General features: G+C 40.0%; 1 protein-coding gene across 1 annotated transcript; it reads right to left on the reverse strand.

The window, feature by feature from the left end:
- Positions 1-897: 897 nt before the first annotated feature.
- LOC125489300 (cadherin-related tumor suppressor-like) lies at positions 898-24657 on the reverse strand. Its single transcript, XM_048624750.1, has 2 exons — positions 19184-24657; positions 898-1563 (listed from the first exon to the last, which is right to left on the reverse strand). The coding sequence occupies exons 1-2, from the start codon at positions 24314-24316 to the stop codon at positions 1519-1521; spliced, it is 5178 nt and encodes a 1725-aa protein (XP_048480707.1). The 5' UTR covers positions 24317-24657; the 3' UTR covers positions 898-1518.

Genomic DNA, 24657 nt, shown 5'->3' on the forward strand with positions numbered 1-24657 from the left:
TAATAAATATTGACACTTTAATCGGTCATCTTGATCGGTTTCGTCCAGCGAGGAAGATATCTATTTTTTCTATTTATAATTTATTAATCCTCTCTTACACAACACGTCAAATATTATCGATACTTTTAAGTCTGCAATAAAATATTTCTGTCACGTTAGACATCATAAAAATCCTAATATATTTCGCACTTCGCGTTTTTATATAAATTTAACACCTTGATTTGAAAACAAAGTTGGATTCCAATTAAAGCAATTACCGGTTTTCATGCAGTTTTAACACGTTTTTCTATATAAAACATCGTATTATATTTACTATGTAGGTATGAATGATACTTACATCACCTTTTTATTAATTAATTAATCATATTTTTTAGATAAATTTAAATTTTGTGACACAAATCGTGATTCTAAAAAACTTTGAAATATTTGTGATCTTTTTACTACTTCATAGAAATTCTATTGGTCACGTGATTTTTGACTATGAGAAGTTTTTTTTTCACTATTTTCCAAAACTCGTAGAACCAAAGTTGCTTAAAATAGGTATACCGTTTAAATCTAAAATCTAAATTTGGACCAATCAAATGAGTGTATGTAGGTTCCCAGCTCGCTAGCAGGCTTTGTTCTCAGCCGATATCAAACGTCAAGATTTCTTAATTTGTACGAATTTTTATGCAAATGTGGACTAAGCGCCAGATCCAAACTTTATATAAATTAGTCTCTCCGTTACATACTATCAATTTTAATTAATAATAATTGCTCAGCCAAATTAAATCAAGAGGATTAGATACTTTTTGAATTAGGTATAACATAATGAAGGAAAATATAATGTGGTCTGAGATAAAGCTTCTTTACTATATTCAATATACATAATAATATATAAAAGTTTAGTTAAGTAAATTGAGTAACATGTGTGGATTTGATCATTTAAATTTAAAACAAAACGAATACGAATTATTGTTGTGGCAGCAGATTCTCTAATCAAGAATTGACTGTACACAGAATATTTAATAAATTCTTCCTAATAAAAAATAACCGCCGCCGAGGTAACCTTGTATTAAGTATAAAATCTATGTATAAAAGCCACACAGAATTTTAAAATCTTTAGTCTATAATAGAACTAGTGAGAAAATGTAATATTTTATTACCGAGCCAGTTCAAAGACCCCCAAATACTTAATATTATCTCAAAATGGCCAGAATGGCTGTCGCAAAACTATTCGAACAAGTGGTTCGACGACTTTTATAGCTCAGTTTTGCATTTAATCTCATTTTTATTCAGAAAATACGGCCATATTTTACATCTCCTCTATGGCTGTATTAATAGGACAGACGGTTGTATACGAATAAAATGTCGAATCTTTTGGCCGAAGCATTTGATTTGTAGTTGATTTTAATCGAAATATATTTTTCCAACGAATTGTGAGGGAAAAAATCCGATATAATAATCTATTCTATTCTATTCTATTCTATAATAATCCTGCCAATCAAATTGCTAGTGAACTTATTTACAGCAAAAGTACTACTTACCTTTCAGCTCCGCATAATTAATAAATGATTTTTTTACCTGAAACAATTAGAATAAAATATTATTTACTTTAGCTAAAAGTATTTAAATTCACAAACAAACACTTAAATTCCCATAGACATAGGTATGTTTAGACGGAGGGCGAAATATGTAAATAGCGTTAATTACGGAAGCCTAGTTTATGACCACCCGTAAACTCTTGAGCATATTAAAAGTTAAATGCATATTTTAGAATATTAGCTAAAGTAGACATACCCTAATGGTTAGATAATACCAGTTAAGAAACGCTTACAAAATTTTCCTGTATTACTCTTTCTTTTAAGCGTTTATTGCCATGACAAACTCTAGTACCATACCATACCATACCATAGGTTTTATCACCGTGGCGTAAGAATTGGTCAGTCAGTCAGAATAGGGTCAGTCGCTAATCTGACTGACCAGAGGGCTGCCTAGGGTGCGGCGGGTATATATATGGTGTCCTTTTTTCCTATGGACGTGCTGAGTCATTCCCTTTGCTTACTACTGAGTGATGTGTCACTCGGGCAGGGTAATTTCGTGCACGTTTTCGGTTCTTTGGCAGACACAGCCTGGCTCTGCCGCTGGAGCTAGCACAACTATAGTATCCACGTGTCTACAGTCCAAAGTCATCGTGACTGCGGTGCGGTCATTCGGCAACTTAGACAATAGGAACGGTCTAACAGCTGCAATGCCAGAGGGAGGCTATTCTGCTATTTTACATTCCCAACTCCACGATTTAAGGAGTCTTAGGATGTGCTGTGGATTAAATTATTCTTCTTTTTAAAGTGTCCATGACAAAAAGAGCGCGACTAGGGTTTATCACCAGCCAGTCATATAAGCCTTATTCGCTGCTTGTCGACCGGATGTATATCAGGAACATTGATACATGTTTTTATTAACCGGTTGAATCCGGTGAAATCAGTCACAATAAAAATCTATTGTGTCTCCCGCGATATCGCGCTTAGAAGCTCACAGGGCAATTAATTAGACATTGGTACAAGCACAGGCATTTTTATACTACGATGAAAATATACTAAATTTTAACTTTTTATCGACTACTTATAGCAACCATTGCTGGCATTAGCAGAAACTAGTCCAGTAACAGAACTACAGAAGTACTAGAAACTACACAGTTATGGTAATGCGCCGGGGTCGCGACTCTGGTATGAATATTGAAACTTACATTGTCAATGCAGATCTACCTATAGATAATGCGGCCATTTCTTTCTGGTGCACGATTTTCTAAGATACGGACCGGCTGCAGGTAGGTGTGTATATAGTTACTATCCTTGCTAGCTTTACTAGTCCTTAAAAGGTTTGGAGGAATTCTGGGAGAGAAGCAGTGAAATAAAGTTTTGTCTACATAAATAATAATATATGCCTAGATTCGGCGAATAACTTTAGTTATTTTGTCGGCCTAGATATGTGGTATACTTAGGTACTCAAAACTAATTTACTTTGTTTATGTTAGATAGTTCTAATACACTACAAATAGTGCAGAAGATACCTATATCGATCTCATACGTTGTGGATGTAGGTACATAAGAAATATGGAACTTGCTTGTAACTTCAATAACCTTTCATGTTTATTTGCAAGCACATAAAACATCCTCGCAACGCACAATAGAGCGCCCGCAAAGGAGTATTTAAAAAAAATACGTAAAATACCTCTCAAAGCATCGTTAAATATAGGAATTTCGTGTTTACGATCCCAACACCAGTGTGTGGGGAGGGAGGCAAACTTGTAATGTCGTTTTTAATACTAACAATAATACATCTGCACTTTTCTTCGCATGCTCGGCGTAAATCTTAGTTTTATGGTGATTGTCTGGAATGGTATATTTAATAGTTCAGATAGAAGATGACTGAAAAGTTGTATATTTTACCCGCGCAATTAATAAAAAAGATAAAAGTTTGACACCTTTATAACAGAAAGCTAGGCATGGTTTAATTGGAAGTGTGATTGTTAAAGCTGTTGCGATTACTCTCCCGTGTTTCTTTTAGGAGTAGGCAGATGGTGGTAGATCTTATAGAAATATGCTATATTGTATAACATGGCCACCGTATACTTATACCATATGTAAATTATGATTCGATTATCAGTGATCTAAATTTGCTAAAATATTAATTTAACATCAAACTTCATGGTATCTTATTGAGAATGAAATTGTGTTACCAAACTGACTAATTCATATAACTTACGCCATTACAGAAACAGTTACCTGAACCTAAACTGTAGTACCGTATACCTACGTGGACGGTCGCAAGGTCTAACTTGGAAGGTTACTCTCTCTTACGAACGATCGAGAGCTGTTGTCAAATTGGCACGTTTAATACAACGAGATAGAGTTCGCTCCGAAACTTGGTATTTCTTCTTGGAGAGTGACCCCCTTGCACCTTGCCTCGCATCCTGCCTCGCGCCTCGCGGCAATGGCGACAAATGGCGGCGATCCCTCACCATGCCTCCTGCCTCATGCCTGATGCATGCCAGATAATTGCCGGAGATGGCTCCGGAGATCTGTTACTGCTTGAATTTTAAGTGCACTTTTAGTAGTGAAATTCCTCATCCTAACTAATATGAACTACAGCCTAGCCAGAACTACTCCTAACTAATATTATAAATGCGAAAGTAACTGTGTCTGTCTGTCTGTCTGTCTGTCTGTTACTCTTTCACGCCAAAACTACTGAACGGATTTGAATGAAATTTGGTATACATACGTTATAGACCCTGGAAAAGAACATAGGCTACTTTTTATCCCGGAATTCCCACGGGAAAACTTTTTAAGGCGAAGCGAAGCGCGCGGGAACAGCTTGCATGGTTTACTATTTAAAGTGCGGGTTTAAATCTTCGTAGAGAAGGAGAAAAATATTTTTTGTTTGTGCTGGAAATAATAATTGTGTTGTTTTTAAAATGATAAATATGCATTAAGGCAAAGGGATACCCTGGAATATAAGGTGCATGGCTTATAACTATTTTCCCGTTAAGAGTAACAAACATCCTCACAAACTTTCACCTTTATATTGTACTAGCTGTACCCGCGCGCTTCGCTTTGCCTTAAAAAGTTTTCCCGTGGGAATTCCGGGATAAAAAGTAGCCTATGTTCTTTCCCAGGGTCTAGACCATATGTATACCAAATTTCATTCAAATCCGTTCAGTAGTTTTGGCGTGAAAGAGTAACAGACAGACAGACAGACAGACAGACAGACAGACAGACAGACAGACAGACAGACACAGTTACTTTCGCATTTATAATATTAGTTAGGATTGTATTTATTATTCATAATATTCATTACATGTCAGGGAAAAAAATAATAAAATAACAATAATAAAAAAAATTCAGTCATACCTAAATTAAAATGAAATACTAAAATATAATAGTACACAATAATAGTATATAATAGTACACCTCACCTTTATAGGATTTCCCATATACCTGACACACCACTTTAACATTAACTTCATAATTTCAGGAGTCCAGGACATAAATTGTTTGGATTTAGTATGGTAAGAGTTTTTCTCGTAATTATTTATAGTTGAAATCGAGTTGGCCCATAAAATGCCTCGTTTGATTTATTTAAACGCCGCGATGTGTTCTGTACGTTCATGCAAGTGGTGTAACTATTGTAAGACTAGAATAAATAGCTTTTAGTCAATAATTCCTACTTTTGTTACCCCAACAATTTAAAAAGCTTGTTATAAATCCTTAAATCAAATGCAAAGCTTGAGAAAACGTCCTTTGAAATCCATAGCCCTGTCTCCCTTAATCCTGTAGATACAAAAGTATCCATGATCGTCAGGTTTAATATTGCGGACAACAAAATACCTACCAATATGCGTCGCAAAAATAGGCAGGTACGTTGCTTTTACGAAGCTTTTCAAACTCGTCTTAACACGTTCTAAAAGAACCATAAAGCAAATCACAGACAATAAACGAAAAGTTTTTTTTCTAACCAGCCAGCTAAGCACAAAGAATTAAAAGGAATTCCAATGAGTTTTAGAGAGAGGTTCCAGTTTTACCTGCGCCAGGTAAGGGTCACAAACCAATGCTAATCTCACAGCTAGAAAAAAAATTGTGGCGTGACTCAATTTGTTCTAGTTAGAGAGAAGTAGCTGTGCAAACGGTACTTAATAACATTATTATGATGTACAAACTGAATAATGGAGATGTTTGTTATTTTTATAATCAGTTTCGTTAATGATATCATTACCAAAATTGCAGTAGGTGCACGGCAGATGAACGGAACTAAATATGTAGGTTTTAATTTTCAAGTTTTTTTAAATACACACACAATTTTTTTTTTATATTTTTCATAAAAAATTATCCTATGTGAGTTGGCATTAAGTACCTATTTCAAACTTAAAATTAAGATTTTATAAAAGCTCAAGTTTATTTTACTTACAAAAATCACTGACATACTTCAACTTGATTTAGTCATATTGTGATTTCATATACTTCAATTGACGTACTTCTTTTCATACAGGAGCTTTTATTATAGAAGCTTTATGAAAGGTCACAAAAGACTTCATGCATTCAAAATAAACAAATTTATAAAGAACAGGTTCTATATTAAGAGGTCTTGATTAAATTATGATGCTTGAAAAGGCTTATTAGTACCTACATACACGGGAACTGTTTAAGTGTTTTTATTATTTTCATTTAATTGAAAAACAAGTGAAAATGACTAAAAGAAATATCGATTTCAAATTGATGGCATCGGATGTCTATGACCTATAGTTAGAAGGAAAAATACGAGGCCGTGGTTCGGCGGGCGGCCCTAAATCAAAAGGTTTATAAATGGTGTCTGGATTTAAACTTTTGATTATTTATTTTAATATTATGCCAGCTTCAGTTCAGATTCGTATATATGTGGTGAATAGCCATATTTACAGCCTAGCTAGTAACAAAATTATAGAGTGTCTCAGAGCTAAGTTATTAAACAATTATTTAATAACTGTTAGTATTCAAACGATTCAAAGAAATTACATTGAATTAACTTTATTTGCAAACAGTTCTTTCACAGAATAAATTACGTAGTGCAAATTACAGTCTTTACCATTTGATCTCGAGTAAAACGAGTAAGGCTAAACTAACAAGCTAAAACAAAAAGTTTATTACAATTGCTAGCTTTGACAGGTATTGCTGTACTTTTTGCTCCAGTGAGTCATTGTATCATCCTTCTCTGTTCCTCATTAAGGCAAAGGTAGTGACCGATCAAATGTGGTCATTGTCGGCAGATTAACTAACACCCTGTATGTCGTAAATAACTGTATACCATGTAATTATGGGTTGCGAGGGATCCAAATTAAATATTTTGAGCGCCGTTTCCTTACCATTTAGTGTTGTTTCAATGTAGGTCGATGCCCAGTTGAGTGCGAGTTTAGATTTATCGATTGTTGGCAAAATATGTTTGAGGTTAGTACTTATTGAATGTATGAATTTGTTTTTATTTCGATCCTTTTCCTACAGTTGGGCAATTACAGCCTAATATGTTACATAGCTTCAAATTATGATGATTTTTCAATGCGCGCGTCTGTTCTGTAGTGAACTTACGTCCAAAATTACTTCCATCATGACAATATAACTATAGAGATCTACCACTACACCCTCAACGTACCTCCATGGAATTGCGCAACACAAAATAAAACGAGTTTATCGACACGGCGGGCACATCACTAATAACAAAATGGCGTTTAGCTGCCGTGCGCTCGCACCTCCGCAATTATACGATAAAATGTTACCCGCCGCCGCCGCCGCCGCCGCCGCCGACTCCGCTAGACGCTTTGCTTCCCTAAATTCCGACAGGAGTTAGACAAAGCCTGTTTTGATTCAATGTAATGATACCAAATCGTAAGTAATACTTTTATCGATGTCGAAATTATTCCATATGGTCGTATACATGTTTATGTTATGAGCCTCTCTAACGTACGTTCATCGTCCATGGTTGTTAAACTGGCTTCTGGATCCAATCTGTGTTTGCAAACAGTAGGTTTTCCCTTTAGAGCAGTCAACCAAAAGTACAAAAATTATATCCTCATCTTCTGTTCTGCATTGCAAGTTACGGCTACAATTTACTAGAAATATAATAGTCACTTAACAGATTTCAGAGTCCATAATAATACTTTATATATCTGTCAGGTAGGAAGCAGTTGCTGCTATATAGAAAGAGAATGGCTCATTCAAAGACTAATGTGACAGCATTTCTGATAAGAATCAATTTTGGTCAAGCCCGTGGGTTTATAAAACGCTAAAACACATTACGATCTAGTTAAACTCCCATATAATGCTATTATACTTTCATTATTTAAGATATGACTAAGGCGTATCTTATATCTTGACCCATTACTATTTATTATCAATAATTAATAGGTTACAGTTTAGATAAGATTTTTATTTATTATGTGGGGATCGTGATGTTCTAAAATGGCAAAATTATTTAGCCGAATATGTGGCTAGAATCATTGATACCGCATGTAAATGAAACATGACTTATATTTTATATAACTAGGCAATATACCTAATTTTTAAAAAAACCTATAGCTTAATTATTTAATATTGGTACTTATCTCTTGAAACAAAATTAATATTTTATTTATTTATACTTTTATTGCACATATTACAAAAGTATATGTACAATCAGGCGGACTTAATGCTAAGACCATTCTCAACCAGTCAACCTGCAGGAGGTTCAAGAGCAGAAAGTAGTATTACACTCACGAGCAAAGAAAAAGTTTCACTTACAAAATTCCGACACTAAAACGCCAATTTGTTTTTAAAACATTTGTTTTTAGTTGGTTATATTCTGGTGAGATTTTAAATGTACTTCAATATTGCAGACAGCGTGATTAAGCTAGCCTTTTTCGCTAAAGTACTACTTGATGCTTTTCTCACTGGAACTTTCATTGCCCGTGAGTGTAAAACAACTTTTTTTAAAGCCTTTGTGTCCCACTGCTGGGCAATGGCTTCCTTATGTTTGGTCCAACGGTCGCGATCCTTCGCAACTTCGGACCACAATGTGTATAACAACTACTTATAAAATATTTTTCGTAATTTTTAAGTATACCTAATAGGATGTAAGGCAGAGTGTCACGCGCAGTAACGGCGCGAACAGAAGGAGCGTGGGCGCCGAATTCTTTAACAAATTTCCACCATTTGCATTTAACATCTCCGGCGCTGGGCTATTCCACCTTCGACACCCAATAACTTACACAGACTAGTTGTGTGCCGTGGGCCGTGGGTGGACTTCCGGACTTGGTAGCAGCTTGTTCGCATTTCGGTTATTTAGTATGGGAACTGTTTGGTATGGACCGTTACTCTTTTAGGTATTATCATCACAACCCATCACGTCTGCACTGCGGGGACACGGGTCTCCTTCAGGGTTAAGTCCACCACGCTGGCCTAGTGCGGGTTGGTGGACAGTTAAGGTTGCTGTTTGTTAATTTGTGATATCAATTGAATTCCTTGACCCTATTTATTACTTGAGTAAATAATTATTTATTGATGATTTATTACTTGAGTAAATCATTAAATCATTACATTCTTGAGTAGACATTAGTATGATCTTATGTCCTAACCAACAACAATTCAGCCAATAAAATCTCTTTATTCCATGAATAAGTTCTGCTTGTAACATTCTCAGGTGTGACTGTGATAGTTTATATATATTATCTTTGACGCAACCAAAAGCTTACAACTAATTTATAACCAATATTCAATTGACAAACCGCAGTAAAATTTGATATTGTACCTGTATAAAGGTAGAAAGTCAGATTTATACTGAGCACTAGACCACTAATAAACCAATCGTCTATATAGGCAACAGGCAACTACGATTTGAAATGATTCGATATAATCGGCTTTCGAATCGAAATAGCTTAAAATTGCACGTCGATGCATATAGCTACTAATCCGAGTCGCATGGCTAATGGCTGGAAAGCGGATCCAGCCTTATACGTCCAACCTCTTCATCTGAAGCCTAATATACAGTAGAGAACCTACTAAGCCTAATTCTTTGGATTCCTTCGACTCTTAATTCGTACATCGCAAGAGTGACACATCAACTGTAACTGTGCAGATGCGTTCTTGCACCTTTATTTTACGGTTTGTATGAAAACCCAAATCGAATGTTTTAATCGATGTGCGATTTGAGAGAGTTTATTTCTGTCGTTTCAGAACTAAGAATGTCACGTTAACCACAATTGTAGACATTCAGCGTTGTGATACGCTAAATGGTCACTGTGTAAGTTCATTATTGAGCCTATAGCGACAAATGCTTGTAAGAATAGTTATTAGCAGGCTGTATGCGAGCGACGTATGAACGGACTAAGCAGCTCGCTAGTCACTGTTTAATTATTGCCCGCGTCTGCCTGCGCCGGCGCAGTCCTGTACGAATTAACTGTGCACCTGACTGACAAAAACCAGAGGTCATTTTAACTTGCTTTGCCGTACCCGGCGTGACCCCTGGTTCTTGTTGGTCAGGTGGACTGTTAATTCGCACGAGTAGTAGGTATCGCTTACTCATTTTTTCGAACGAACGATGTAATAGGTATCTTAAGATTGAGCAACAACGGTAGGCTAATTAGTATTATTATTGTACCTTTAATTAAATACTTATATTTTATCCACAATCAAAAGCTTTGAGGAAGCTGGCTGGAAGAAAATGCTTTTTGGCAATAAGTTCACCATTTTATGCTTTTACTCTGTTTTGTTTACAATACATGAAGTGATATACCTAATATGAATCGTCAATGGTAGGTGGAACTTTTTCATTGATCGTAAGCGTATAAATTTGTAAGAAGTGGGTAGGATTTAATATGGATATTCTCCAACTACCGGGCGTGTCGGGAGCAGTCTGCCCACAGGAACGCTCGTAACCCAGGGCTACCGGGTGACGGCCCGACATTGTATTGAAATACTAGTCCCGGGTTCGATTCTGCGCACTGAAAAAAATCAATTCCAAGTACCTGCTACTGCTGCCATGCAGCTTTAGGCACAGTAAATATCGCATAAAGTTATAGTGGTGTTAAATTTTAAAACTTACATTTTGTACAGAAATAAGTTTACATCATAACAAGGCCGTATTAAAATGCTTGATTTTTGCAGAAAAAGTATTGTATTTTTCAGTTATTTGAAATACACCTACACATCGGCTGATGATCAGAGTGTAGTAAGATTTAAAACCACATCAAACACGTCCCAAAATATAAAACATTATACAGGAAACCTGTAATTGTGATTTAGTATCTGTTAAGTAGGCGGATTGTGCGAAGGAAACCTCAAGAATGAGACCGAAATAAGTGTTAATCAAGATATATTATACGAATCGGAATTGAATTGTAATTTTGATATTAATTATATGTCAGCTAAGTGCACCTAATTTAGTTATTGAAAGAGCGTTTTAATGAAACATAATTGTAATGTAATCATTGCTAAACCTATTTAATTTGATGATGAAGAAATCAATACTGACAACTATGTCTGGAATGAAACCATTTTCCTAAGAGGGCCACATAAAACTAAAATTGTACAACATTCCCGTCCTACACGATCCATACCTTACATTTCGAACGCAGCCGACAAAGATGGCGGCGCGATTTTGGCGGCAACAAAATTTATATGACGCTTACCTTCTTAGCACGCCCTACCCTCACAATGAGAGTTAAATCATTGCAAAAAGTAACGTTAAAGAGGGCGTTGCCAGAATTAAAACGCTATAATATACATTGCTATCTGATTCTGGACATATTAAAATATTTATTCTGTATGGCTCAAGGGCTAGATTTAATCTGTGAATCAATTTTGCGCGGGAACGTGGCAAGATGGCGGCTCAGTCACACAGAGCAGTGTTTGCGCTTAAATGTGTTTTAATGATGGGTTTTGAACGCATGTAAACGCTCAGAATTTGAATGCTTGGTTAATAGCGTGCAGTATTGCCGAATGCAACCACCACTACCAGCGCTGATTATATTTCAAGTGCACTGTGGTTTGAAACTGATTTCGTTTGTGTGATAGCTCATGCATGTTTTTTTTTCAATTAAGTAATAGTATGTGTATAGATACAAAGGCTACAAAATATATTAGATCAAAATATTGATTGGGGGCGTATTTTGCTGCCAAAGGTGGGTTGGTTTCCCTGCACTTGGTTTTCTTCCCCATTTAATCTCTAATAATACTCGTAAATGCAAACTTTTGATCTCTATCGAAAGGTAGACCCGTCCATTAGAGTCTACTTGCGTGAATAAAGCAATAATGTGCCTACACATATATAATATTCAAAAACGTAAATACGTAACTATCACGCAACAATCGAATCGTTCAAACTTCAAAGATCAAGTGCGGCGATTCATTAACAACTGTGAACAACAGGAGTAATGAATTTGGACGCGGTAGTTATTAACTAAACAGAACATCACGCCATATTTGTACCATTATGGTTTCTGATAAAATAGAGAGAAGACAAATCTGTAAGTATTTGATGAAAACTAACATTTATATTTTGATACAAAGCAAACAAAACAAGTTTTTTTTTACCAATTTCGATTCTAATGATAAGTTTTCGGATGTAGAGGATTTATATTCCATGGTTTTTAGATTCTTCCATGTAGTTCTCTCCTGTAAAATAGGAAGGATAATTTAATACCCTCACTCAAGAATTTAAATTCAAAATACTTGTTAAGCTAAGTGCAAACACCATTATAAATAAATACTTGGACAATTTACAGTGCACAGAGGACCCAGCTAATAGCTAGCGTCGCGAGGTGACGCACAAATCAAAATGAACTTGATACTTCTTTATGAACGTAAACATATATTATTTCATACATTACGGAGTGCTTCGGCGGAGGTGCGGCGGTAAGGCTGACTTTACTTTACTGACTTAAACATTCGTAAGGTGTAAGTAAATGACCAGTGTCTATATCTTGGAGTATAATATGGGTTTGCAGTTTGCAGTGAGGTTTAAACCGAATTACTAATTAAATGCTTGGTCAAATTAATTACGGATTTTCAATGCATGTGCTTATATTTTTTTTTTGGTTTAGTGCCTTTTTGCTAACGCATCTTACAATCAAATATAGTTGTACATTTTTGTACATAAAATTACAAATACTTATCATAATAATGTTGCAAAACAAGTCAGTGAAAAGTCAATGAGCACCCTCATTGAACTGGCACAATTCGAAACTAATTAGACATTAACAAGAAGACATGAGAAAGTATGCCTAAGTGGGAACAAGGCCTAACACACACACACATGCACACCTAACACCATACATTATATCTACGCGTGTTTGCCGATCCAATTTGACACTTATTGTCATAACGTCACGGGCTAGAGTCGCGGTAGAGATAAATATGCATGGAAACCTGGTCGAAACCGGTTGTGGTAACGTGTACACAAGCATGCCTCGCCACTATATCGAGACCTCCGAAGGTCCATACGACAGATCGTTCCTTGTGTTGTCTGACTTCTAAGTATGGAAGCGAGGGGGTTTGATTAGGCTGGTCGGGTGATCGATAAGAAAGCTGTAGCCAAGACACCATCTATGATTGTTGTGCTCAGAAATCAGACGATCGTTTCGTGCTACTGAATCTAAAGCATGATTGTGTTTATATATAGATAATTGTTATAATTCTCAGGCCTAATACATACTTTGCTGTTAAGCACATTCAGTTTGCAGATGAATACTTCACGCGACCTTGTGTACTACAACTCCTAGTAAAGCTATGAAAAATTATAATACTATAGTAATATACTCAAAAGTATGCTATGAATTTATTTTTATAAATAAACTTAGTCTTCTCAAACTTGTTCTCGAAGATCCACGTTTTACCTCCATCCAGCCAAAGGTGTTGTGAAAAAAGAAACAAGTAGGAACCTAAATGCAAAATGAATCATACATAATTTATGAAAACAATACGGCATCTTAATTTATACCAATATATCATATTTCCCAGCAACAGGCGAACCTAACGAGTCCTAAAGATGTCACTTCTCTCTGTCAGAAGAACAGAACAGCCTGACAGAACATTTGTCACATTTCTGACACAATGTCATAACGGTGCGACGGAAGATACAAGTATATCGCTTACTCAAACACATACCGACCACATACCTGTACTGTATTGTACTCGTATTTTGTATGTGAAAGGTCTTGTCAGCTTTATGTTTGTGTATTTCCATGTGTGGCCTCGATTCTCAAGTTCTAGGGTCAGATAAGTCTAGATATAGAGATAGAAAATATAAAACAACATGATCGACCTTTCCTCTCTATCTATAAAGTTGTGGTGATAGGCTCTAACAATAACATATTAACAAAATAATTAAGAGTGGTGGAAGCTAAGTCGGGTAAGCGCCCGCTTCTCACGCCAAAGATGGGGTGTGTCACGGGTTCTAATCCCGGCGCTGGCATATGCATGTAAAATAATTAACAGAGAAATGTTCGAAATGTGATTTCAATAAAATAAACATTATCAAAATCGGTAGAACGCTATCGGGCGAAACCACAGCTATTTTTCAGAAATATATTTTGAAATTACAGCTCAGAATAATCAATATTTTCAACTACAGGACACACAGGTGGATATAAAATCCATAGCGATAATGGTAGTTGACTCTTAAGCACTCTCGGTAGAGAGTATTATGTTCCTTGCTCTTAAGTAATGTGAGTAACAATATGCTCAACAAACATAACAACAACATACGTAACTATATATATATTAACGTAACATAGAGTAACAACATACGTATGTCGTAAGTATTGAAAAATTACGATTTACTTTTACAAATTGATAAAGTCAAAGTCAAATATTTTTATTCATCGTATGAATGTTTACTGACTTACCGTTAATTACGACCGCTTCTGTTAATAAAATATATTTAAATTGCTATCAACTTACCTTACTATAAGTTATTGACTAACAACGTGTCTACTACTTAATTTAAAAACTTTAACTAACATGTATGTATACATACGTGTAGTGAGTAACTATTCAATGAACATAACGGTCTTAAAATAATAATAAACCAAACTTAACTACCAACTTACCTACTTATATTTGTGCCTACTATCAAAATATATTCGATTTCTCATTAGAATAATATACCAAACAAGTATTGGGATAGAAAATATAGGAAAGGCACAGTTAAATAGATACGTCTTTAATACCATGTCGATGCTTACCACGTGAAGGAAAAGCATAAAGGGACTTATAGATGTTTCCATACTTAAAAAAACGTAAAATCACCAACTATTATACGACTTAAAAAACGCGAAATACTCTTACCGACCTATTTTGTAGTAACAAATACAGGTGAGTGCTCTATCATAACATTCATAACTGTAATGTGTCGAAGTTACTCACCTGTAGCTTCGCTATACCCCGGATTGAAGCTATAAATTATAAGGAATTAATCACAAGCCTGAGATTAGAAACATGATATTTTTACGTTCCATACAATTTGTCAATGCTCTTAGACGCCGTATAATATTTGGGTTTTTCGGGAATCTATTTCGTTTCTTTTAATGTTCATTTATATTTCTAAGATTAATTCTTTTGTAAACTCATCATATACTAATAAGCACTCTCAGGATTTTATAATACTTTTTTATATTATTTCGAGTTCACATTTTTGCAGAGATTTGATGGGGAGGCGTATGTGCCATGTACATCGTACATTTGTACAGTCATGGACGAGCATCTATCAAATACCCTCCACTAAATATTGATATTGACGAAAAATAAAATAGTATAAATCATAGATTCTTATTAAATAAAAGAAAAAGCTTAGTAAAAGCTCGTCAACAATTTCCAACGAAGAAATTCCACGAAATCTCGCATAAGCAGTGCACAATTAAATAATTCATTAAATCCTAACTAATATTATAAATGCGAAAGTAACTGTGTCTGTCTGTCTGTCTGTTACTCTTTCACGCCAAAACTACTGAACGGATTTGAATGAAATTTGGTATAAATACGGTCTAGACCCTGGAAAAGAACATAGGCTACTTTTTATCCCGGAATTCCCACGGGAAAAAGTTTTTAAGGCGAAGCGAAGCGCGCGGGAACAGCTAGTGTTTTTATAATGTCTTTCTCCTGCAGCTAGTCCAAGAAAGATTATGTTGGAATCCACTGGCTGAGGAAACCCATGTGGAATGTGATCTGACCAGGAGGGTTAATCTATACTGACGAAAAACTAAGGCACGAGACATGTCCTGCAGTCAGCACGTTTAATACAACGACATAGAGTCGACGCTCGCGCAGCAGTCCTCCGAAACTATTTTTTTCGTCATATAGAGTGACCCCCCATAACATCTCGGCGTTCACTAGATGGCATTAGTATCGCTGTATAAAATGTCAAATCGATCATACGAACGACTCTTCCCAAATTTCATAATATCATCCAAGAAATCGGGTCAACAGAGCTAGCAGGTTATGCTAAAATTCTTTATAAAAATATTAAAAAAAAAACTGTATCGATTGAGACAAATGAACGGATGAAATTGAATAACGGTGAATAAAGCTCTCTTAAGGTTTTATAGCTCGTTAATTTTGTAAACTATTTTTTTAATTAAAAAATCCTATAAAACTTTAATGTGATTTTAGAAAAACTTTTCCATATGTTTATCGTATAAAACTTGTGTTGAGCAATGCCGGTAGGAATATACAAATGTTCCATTTGAAAGAGCTACTTCGCCCTCTAGAAAATAAAGATCAATAGAATAGAATAGAATAGAATATCCTCTTGATCTTTTAACTAACTCCGACTTTATGAAAACAGGATGGGGTGCAGGAAAACCCAGCCCAGCTTTAGTGTCTGTTATCGACAACCGAGAAGAAGAGATAATTTGTGAAGATGCTAAGAAGAAGAGATATCTATTCTATTCTATTCTATTCTATTCTCTGTGGGGGTGTAAGTACCTGCACCTGGCTCTCTCGAATGGAACCTTTGTGCATATCCCCAAGGTCTAAACTGCCTTCCTAAGCTTGGACCATTTTCCCACCACGCTGGTCCACTGCGGGTTGATGGGTTCACATATCTAGATGTGCTAAATCTAGATATGCAGGTTTCCTCACGATGTTTTCCTTCACCGTAAGAGCGATGGTATACATTGTACTTAAATTCAGAAAAGAATTCATTGGTACATGTCAGCGCCGGGATTCGAACCCGCATCTCTGGCGTGAGAAGCGGGCGCTTACCCGACTGAGCTACCACCGCTCCGAAGAGATATCAAAACTAACATCTCTTCATACAAGCACCTCTGTAAAGCATGTGAATTCACAACGAAAACCGACCGACAAGCGGTGACTAAGGCGGTTGGCATGGGGCAAAGTCACCGTTTATCAAACTCTGGAAACGAACTTAAGTGACTTTTTTTAAACGAACAACACTGAAGAATAGCCACCCAAGTTTTTTATCAATTGCGCTAAAGGACACATTAAGGAAAGGCAACTTTGAGATAAATCGAGGCCTATATCCCCCTGCTATTGCGGCGCGGACTGGCCACACATAAATTTCGAGATAAAAAGTTGCGATTCTAAATTTGAAACGTTGCTTTGTCAGTCTGTTATAAATAAATAAATAAATATGTAGGTACATCTCACACACGGCCATCCGATCCCAAGCTAGGAACCTGTGACATGGGTGTCGAACAGCTGATATATCTACATATAGTATATAGTTATAGCGTTGCCGTTTTGTTTCAAATACATAATGTTATGTCTAGTGCGAGTTACCTTAGTACTTCGATACACAAATTGGGCATATCTGTCTGTAGCCCGGAAATGGAAATATTTAGTTTTTTTGTTTTGTGTGTGATATACACACTATACTCAGTAATTCATCAGTATCATCCTATTTACAACATATTAATTGGAAGCTTAACATTTTAGCTCTTTACCATCGCTATTACGTCACTCACATTATCAAATTAATAATAAAAGACATACCTTTAAAAACTGCATAAAAATTATGGCTAATTTCGGAATTCTCCAGCCCAGCCAACTTTTACACTGACTGGCGAGTCTGCTTGTTAGGTTCATTAGTACAGAGGGCGACGGGTTTCTCGCATAAATCAAGGGCAGGGCTAATGCGCTTTCGTTGTCAGATGATACCCCGCGCCCCGCGCCGCGCCGCAGCCAGCCAACGATTGATTGGACCAAATCAGTTTTGATATTTTTCGGGTATTATCCTCTTACTAATTTAGTATTATGTAGGCATAGATGTTTGAAAGTGTGAGTGTTGATCTTTCGAAACTACTTATTACTAAATACGATGTGAATGTAACTTTACAATAAATTACTCAGCTTATAAATTAGAATAAATTTACTGTTTAACTCAGAATATCACAAAGTAATGTTCTTATTGTGACACGATTCGCACTAACCTATCGCTTGGGTGTAAAAGAAAAGTAAAAGAAGATGATCACAATTATAATGGAAACAATAGATTATTTATAGTTTAATAGCGCTAATGCGCCATGAAGTATCTATAAAGTAATTAACGATATGAGAACGTGATCTAAAAAATAAACATCATACTTTAGTAACGTAAGATAAATTCAATATGAGAACGTACGTACTGTCAGCGGTGTCGGATGAAATTTCATTTAAATTAAAGTAATTATTGGTATGTACTTAAATGCCATTTGACACCAAGTTAGGCCAACTTTACTTAATTTTCCCTAACAAAATACTCCAATGTATAATCAGAAGTTACAGTGCAATAAAGGAGACAGGTGATACGGTGGATTAGCCTCTATAATTAAGAGGAATACTTGATGAGTATCTCGAAAAAGGTCTCAAATTTAAGCATACCATTTTATTCTTAACGCGAATTTTATAACTTTTACCGAAACTTTCCGAAGATATGAGATAAAAGCGTGTTAAAGTAAAGCCTCTTAAACGGTCAAACCAATCGAATGCGAATGGATTCTCATTTAACTTGTAAAGAATAAGATAAACAAGATTATAAATTTACAAACTCTTATAATATAACGTAAAGCACATTCAATATTTAAACCACATATAAAAAAACAAACCGAATATTTAAACAGTGTCAAATTCTCCCAAAACATGAAAAATACTGCGTGTACCCTTCATAACTCTCAAAAACAAACTGGCTTTTAAATTATTAGAGGTCCTTAGTCCTCACCGCTGCCTGGAGAGTCGAATATAAATAATATAAACGGATTAATGAGCTAACATAAATAACATTCAAAACTTATGCTTCGGTTGTAATCAGAGGTTTCGGGCGCGACGCGATATCGTCCGGGAACGGACTTTATCGTTAATTTAGAGGTTCCGATTAGGCCGGCCCTGACTTACGCTAACAAGCTTTCTTTTCAATGAATTATATTCTGTTTATTTTGGCTCCGCGGCCGAGATTTAATTGGCGTTGGTTTTACAAATGGCGTCGTCGCTCTATCTTCGGACTCGTATTTTTTTTTTGCACAAATCTAATGAGCGTTGAGTGTATTCATAGCGCAGTTACGGCAAATAGCGGGGTGTGTGAATTGCCTCTAAATGAATCCCGCAGAGATAACAATAATGGAACAAGATTTTTTGCATAATCTAAGACGGGAATGTTATCTGTAATCGATAAAAGTAATGTGCTGTGTATACATGGATGCCTGTGTACTGACCTTGGTGGTGGTGGTGCGTAGCGGCGCGTCGGTGGACACGGCGCACAGCAGCACCTCGTAGCGCGCGGCGCCGGCGTCGCGGTCCAGCGGCGCCGCCGTGGACAGGATGCCGAGCGCCGCGTCCACGTCGAACAGCCGCTCCGTGGGCCGCCCCGCGCTCGTCACGTTCACGATGTAGTACTCCAGCCCCGACTTGTAGTTGTTGGTGAGGTTCAGCACGGGCGTGCCCGCCGGCTCGTTCTCCGCAACGGCCACGCTGGCCGGGCTCGTCCACGTGACGTCACGCAGCTCGCGCCCGCCCAGGATCACCGTGAGGTAGGTCTCCGTGCTGCGCTGCTCACTAAGGACCGCCTCGTCGGTGGCCTTGATGACGAGGTTCCAGCGCGCGTCGGGGCTGGCCGGCGGGTAGCGCAGCGACAGCGCCCCCGAGCTGCGGTGCAGGTCAAACAGCTCGCTGTCTCCGTGGACCAGCTTGTACGTGACGAGGCCGTTGGGCCCGGAGTCCAGGTCCCGCGCCTGCACGTTCATGATGAACAGGCCCTGCCCCGCGCTGCGCCCGAGCCGCTCCGAGCGGATCACCGCTGCGTTCATCGATACAAATATCGGAGCGTTGTCGTTGATGTCCTCGACGATCACTGTGACTAATTTCTCGGCGGATAAACGCGGGGCGGGCGGCACCGCTCCGTCGAACGCGACTACAGTTATGCGGAATGTATCGATGCTTTCTCTATCGATCGGCAATAAAGTGTGGATCACGCCGGTAACGTTGTTGATGGCGAAATGTCGCTTGCGGTCATTAGGCTCCTGGTGCTTGATGGAGTAGTACACTTTACCGTTGAGCCCCGAGTCGGGGTCCTCGGCAGTGACGGTGACGATGGGCGTGTGCGTCGGGATTCCCTCGCGTATTTGTCGCACTATGGCGGTGTTGGTGAACACGGGCGCGTTGTCGTTGGCGTCGACGACGTGGACGGTGAAGGCCACGGTGGAGGCGAGGCTCGGGGCGCCGCCGTCCGTCGCCGTGACGTTCAGCACGTACGACGTCAGCTCCTCGTAGTCGATGTGCTTGTGTAGGTACAGCTCACCGGTTAAACTATCAATGAAGAACGATTCCTTTCTATTCCCCGACGTGATAGAGAACTGCAGCTCTCTATTGACTCCGAGGTCGGCGTCGGTGGCGTGGAACTGCATTATCTTCTTATTCACAGGCTCCGTTTCTAGGACGGACACTTCCATTTTGGACTGAGTGAAAACCGGTGCGTTGTCGTTTTCGTCCAGTACGTCGACCGTTATGGTGGTGGTGGCGGTGAGGCGGGTCGCCTGGCCGGCGTCGTGCGCGACCACGGTCAGGCGATAGCGATCTACCGTCTCGCGGTCTAGGCGCTTGTTTATCAGCAGTTGTCCCGTGGCCTCGTCCAGAGCGAACTGTCCCATGTCGTCCCCGCCGACGAGCTTGTAGTAGACGTCGCCGTTGAGTCCCTCGTCGATGTCGGAGGAGCGCAGGCGCATGATGGAGGCGCCGACGGACGCGCCCTCCGACACCTCCACGGCGTAGGGCGTGCCGGTGAACACGGGCACGTTGTCGTTGACGTCGGTGACGTACACCGTGACTCGCACGGAGTCCGCGAGCCGCGTGCGACCGTTGTCGTGCACGGTGACGGTCAGCGTGATGTAGTCCTGCCCCGTCGTGTTCACCAAGCTCTCGCGGTCGAAGGACTTCAAAGTCTTTATGAATCCGTTTCTCGAGTCGATCCTGAAGTCGCTCTGCGTGGCCGGCAGGCTGTACGTGAGCTCGGCGTTGCGCCCTATGTCCTTGTCTGTGGCCGTGAGTTTTCCAACAAACGTGTCGGCTGGCTCGTTCTCTTTAATGCTGAATATGAAGGTGGTGTTGGTGAACTGCGGGCTGTTGTCGTTCTCGTCCAGCACGTGCACCACGACGGGCACCTGCGACGCGCGCGGCGGCCGGCCCTCGTCCGTGCACGCTATCGTCAGCGAATAATAATCCTTCTCCTCCCTGTCAAGGGGATTCTTCACATACAAGAAGCCGTCCGGAAATATTCCGAACTTCTCGTCCGTATTTCCCTCGGAGATGTAATAAGATATCCTTCCGTTTGGTCCCAAATCGGCGTCGGAGGCTGATATAGCGAAGAACCTTGTGTTAACTCGAGTTGACTCAAACAGAGATGTCTCGTACGAGGTGTGGTCGAACACTGGCGTGTGGTCATTGACATCGTCGACAATCGCAATGATTGAATGCTTGGTGGCGAGCGCCGGGCTGCCGTTGTCAGTGGCGATCACTTCGATCGACATAACAGTACCCGGCTCACTCGTCACCGGCTTGTTCAAGTAAATGACCCCTGTGGTCTCTGATATACGGAAACTGTCGTCAGGGTTGTCACTAAGTGAGTAGGATATTGTCCTGTTCACCCCTGAGTCCCTGTCACTTGCCCTAGCGAAGTACACTTCCTGACCAACAGCCATATTCTCAGGTATATGGATCTCATCTTTGTCTTCAATAAATGTTGGGTAATTATCATTCACGTCTAAGATAGAAATATTCACATAGGTGAAACCAAATGCCAAATTACTCTTAGCCATAACTTTCAAATTGTAAGTCATCTTCTCTTCACGGTCAATGTTTGAATTAGTTGATATAACACCACTTTTCTCATCTATTTTGAATACTTTTTTGTAGTCACCTTCAAATATGTAATAGGATAAAGATGCAACTGAATTTCTAACACTTACTTTTCCAACGTAACGGCCAGTTTGAGCTCGGTTAGTCGCTTCGTCTTCTACAATTTTAAACGTATAGCCATTGTATGAATCGAATTCCAGATTTTTGCGGTAAGAGGCCTTAATGATTTCAACAACGGCATTTTCATACGCCTTACGGTTTCCTTTATCTTTGCATGATATTGTCAATGTATAACTGGGTTTGGGAGACTTACCGAAATCTTTCTTTAAAATAAGACTTCCTGTCCATGAGTCTACTTCAAAGTAGCCATCACCGCCACTTTCCAACTTGTACATGATTCTTGCATTTTCCCCTTCGTCCAAGTCAAAAGCTTTTACTTGTAATATTCTAGTTCCTGGGGGTAGATCGTCACTCACAGACTCAATGTACCTTTGTGGATAAAACATAGGATCGTTATCGTTTACGTCTTGAACCTTCAGGAAGACAGTGGCCGTCGATGACTGAGGCGGGAAGCCCTGGTCTTTAGCGAGTATGTGAATTTCATACAGCGGTATCTTTTCTCGATCTAATTCAATAACCGTACTCAATTGGCCTGTAACTGCATCTAATATGAACGTGTTTGGATACTTTCTTTCCACACTCGATTGTAAATAGTATGAAACCGATCCATTAGTTCCTTGATCGTAATCTGACGCGGTCAATATCACTATTTCTTTTATAGGTTTTATGTTCTCGTGAATACTAACATTTATCTGTGTTTGTGCGAATGTCGGTGCCTCATCGTTTTCATCGAGAATGGTAATTTTTAAACGCGTGTAAGCAAATTTGGGGTTTGGCCCGCCGTCTCTAGCTGAGACGTTCAGTTCGACTGTTCCTTGAATTTCTCTATCTAGAGGCATTCTTGTGGTCACCAGCCCGGTAAAATTGTCTATAGAGAACCACTGTAGTTGGTCACCATCGCTGAAGTCATAGAATATTTCAGCATTGACTCCCGTGTCCTCGTCGGTAGCGGTGATGCCGGCCACATACGTGCCGGCGGGGGCCAGCTCACTCAGAACGGCGGAGTACTCAGACTTCTCAAACACAGGCTCGTGGTCGTTGACGTCATTCACGTGGATGATCAAGAAGGCTGTCGAAGTGCGAGGGGGCGCGCCCTTATCTGTGGCAACGACCGTCAAGTTGTATTTGCTTATCTCTTCCCGATCCAACACTCCGTTGACGTGGACTATGTGTACACTAGATGAGTTGTCTAAACGAAAATGGTTCAGTTCGTTGCCTGCCACAATGTTGACGCTCGTTACACCGTTGAGCCCGGCGTCTAAGTCGGACACTGATATTGCAGCGACAAGCGACCCGTTCTTAGCATTCTCATCAACAGTTGCGAAGCTGGCGGATGATGGAACGTAAATAAATGTTATGACAGGGTCGTGATCGTTTGCGTCTATCAGGTTGACTGTGACGTATGTCCTCGCGTCTTGTCGCGGCACGCCGTGGTCCCGGGCGATAACCGTAAGCACGCATGTCATGTTACAAGTCGCATTACTGCAATATTTTGGACAATTAAGTTTTTTAGTTGTCGTTATCACACCGGATTCAGGATCCACTGCAAACTGCTTCTCTGTATCCGTCACCTCATACGTAATTTTACTATTCTCCCCTAAATCACTGTCTGTGGCCGTCACTTTCAATACCGTTGTCCCGGGCGGCACACTTTCGTTCAACGAAACAGAGAAGTCACTTTGATCGAATATCGGTGGGTTATCGTTCACATCGAGGATTGTCACGTTCACTTGAAGATAACCGTACTTCGGAGGGTTTCCTCCGTCCCTACCCGATATGTTTAGGATATAAAAATCATTAGCTTCCCTATCCAGCTTGCCCGTGGTCTCCAGATGCAAGTAGGAGGTCTGTCCGCTCGGGTTGACGGTGACGTTGAGGCGGAACTTGCCCTCGTGGTCTCCGTCGACGATGCGGTAGTCGTTGGTGATGCCGTTGTCGCCGAGGTCCCGGTCCGTGGCCGCGTCCAGCAGCAGGCGCGTGCCGGGCGCCGCGCTCTCGGAGAAGGCCACGGCGATGCTCGGCTCGGGGAACTCGGGGTAGTTGTCGTTCACATCCGTCACGCGGATGCGGACCTCGATGGGATACGTCGGCTGGCTCGACAACACCACGTAAGCGTAGCGCTCCACCGCCTCCCTGTCCAGGACGACGTTGGTCCGGATCTCTCCCGACACGGGGTCGAGGACGAACTCCTTGGGGGGCTCGTTGAAGCGGTAGGTGAAGCCGGGCTTGGTGGGGATGCGGCCGACGGGCTCGCCGGCCGGCTGGCGCTCCGGCGCGCGCAGGTCCACGCCGGTGTCCACGGCGCGCGACTGCATGACCTCGGCCGCGGCCAGCGCCAGCAGCGCGGCCAGCAGCGCCGGCAGCGCGCGGCTCCTCATCACGCCGCCCGAGCAGCGCGCGCGATCATGCGTCCCGCTCGCCCCGTCCCGCTCTCCTCAGGTATGCAACATGGCGGAGCACGAATATCTCACGGGCGCGCGACCTGCGCCAGCGCCGTCACATCTACTCGTAAACACACGTGACACGAGCTCGCGGATGGTACTACGGTACGGAAACACAGATTCAACACTTAGTTTAATACACTATTGCACTGGTTAATCCGTTAGGCACTGTCCTAGGTCACTTTTCAGTCAGGAAGGGTGTCGCTAAGTGTGTGTATGTCGCGGCGCGCGGCGCATGCGGGCAGCCTCGTGGTCCGGAAGGCACTGGCGGAGGCTCG

Source organism: Plutella xylostella, chromosome 12 (genome assembly GCF_932276165.1).
Source record: "Plutella xylostella chromosome 12, ilPluXylo3.1, whole genome shotgun sequence".
Classification (NCBI taxonomy): Eukaryota; Metazoa; Arthropoda; class Insecta; order Lepidoptera; family Plutellidae; genus Plutella; species Plutella xylostella.

Bases quoted from the DNA above. Each gene is read 5' to 3' on its own strand.
- LOC125489300 (XM_048624750.1), bottom strand. From the start codon at position 24,316: ATGAGGAGCCGCGCGCTGCCGGCGCTGCTGGCCGCGCTGCTGGCGCTG. The intron at 1,564-19,183 runs GTCAGTACACAG...TAATTGTTTCAG, and splicing joins TACGCACCACCACCACCAAG to GTAAAAAAATCATTTATTAA.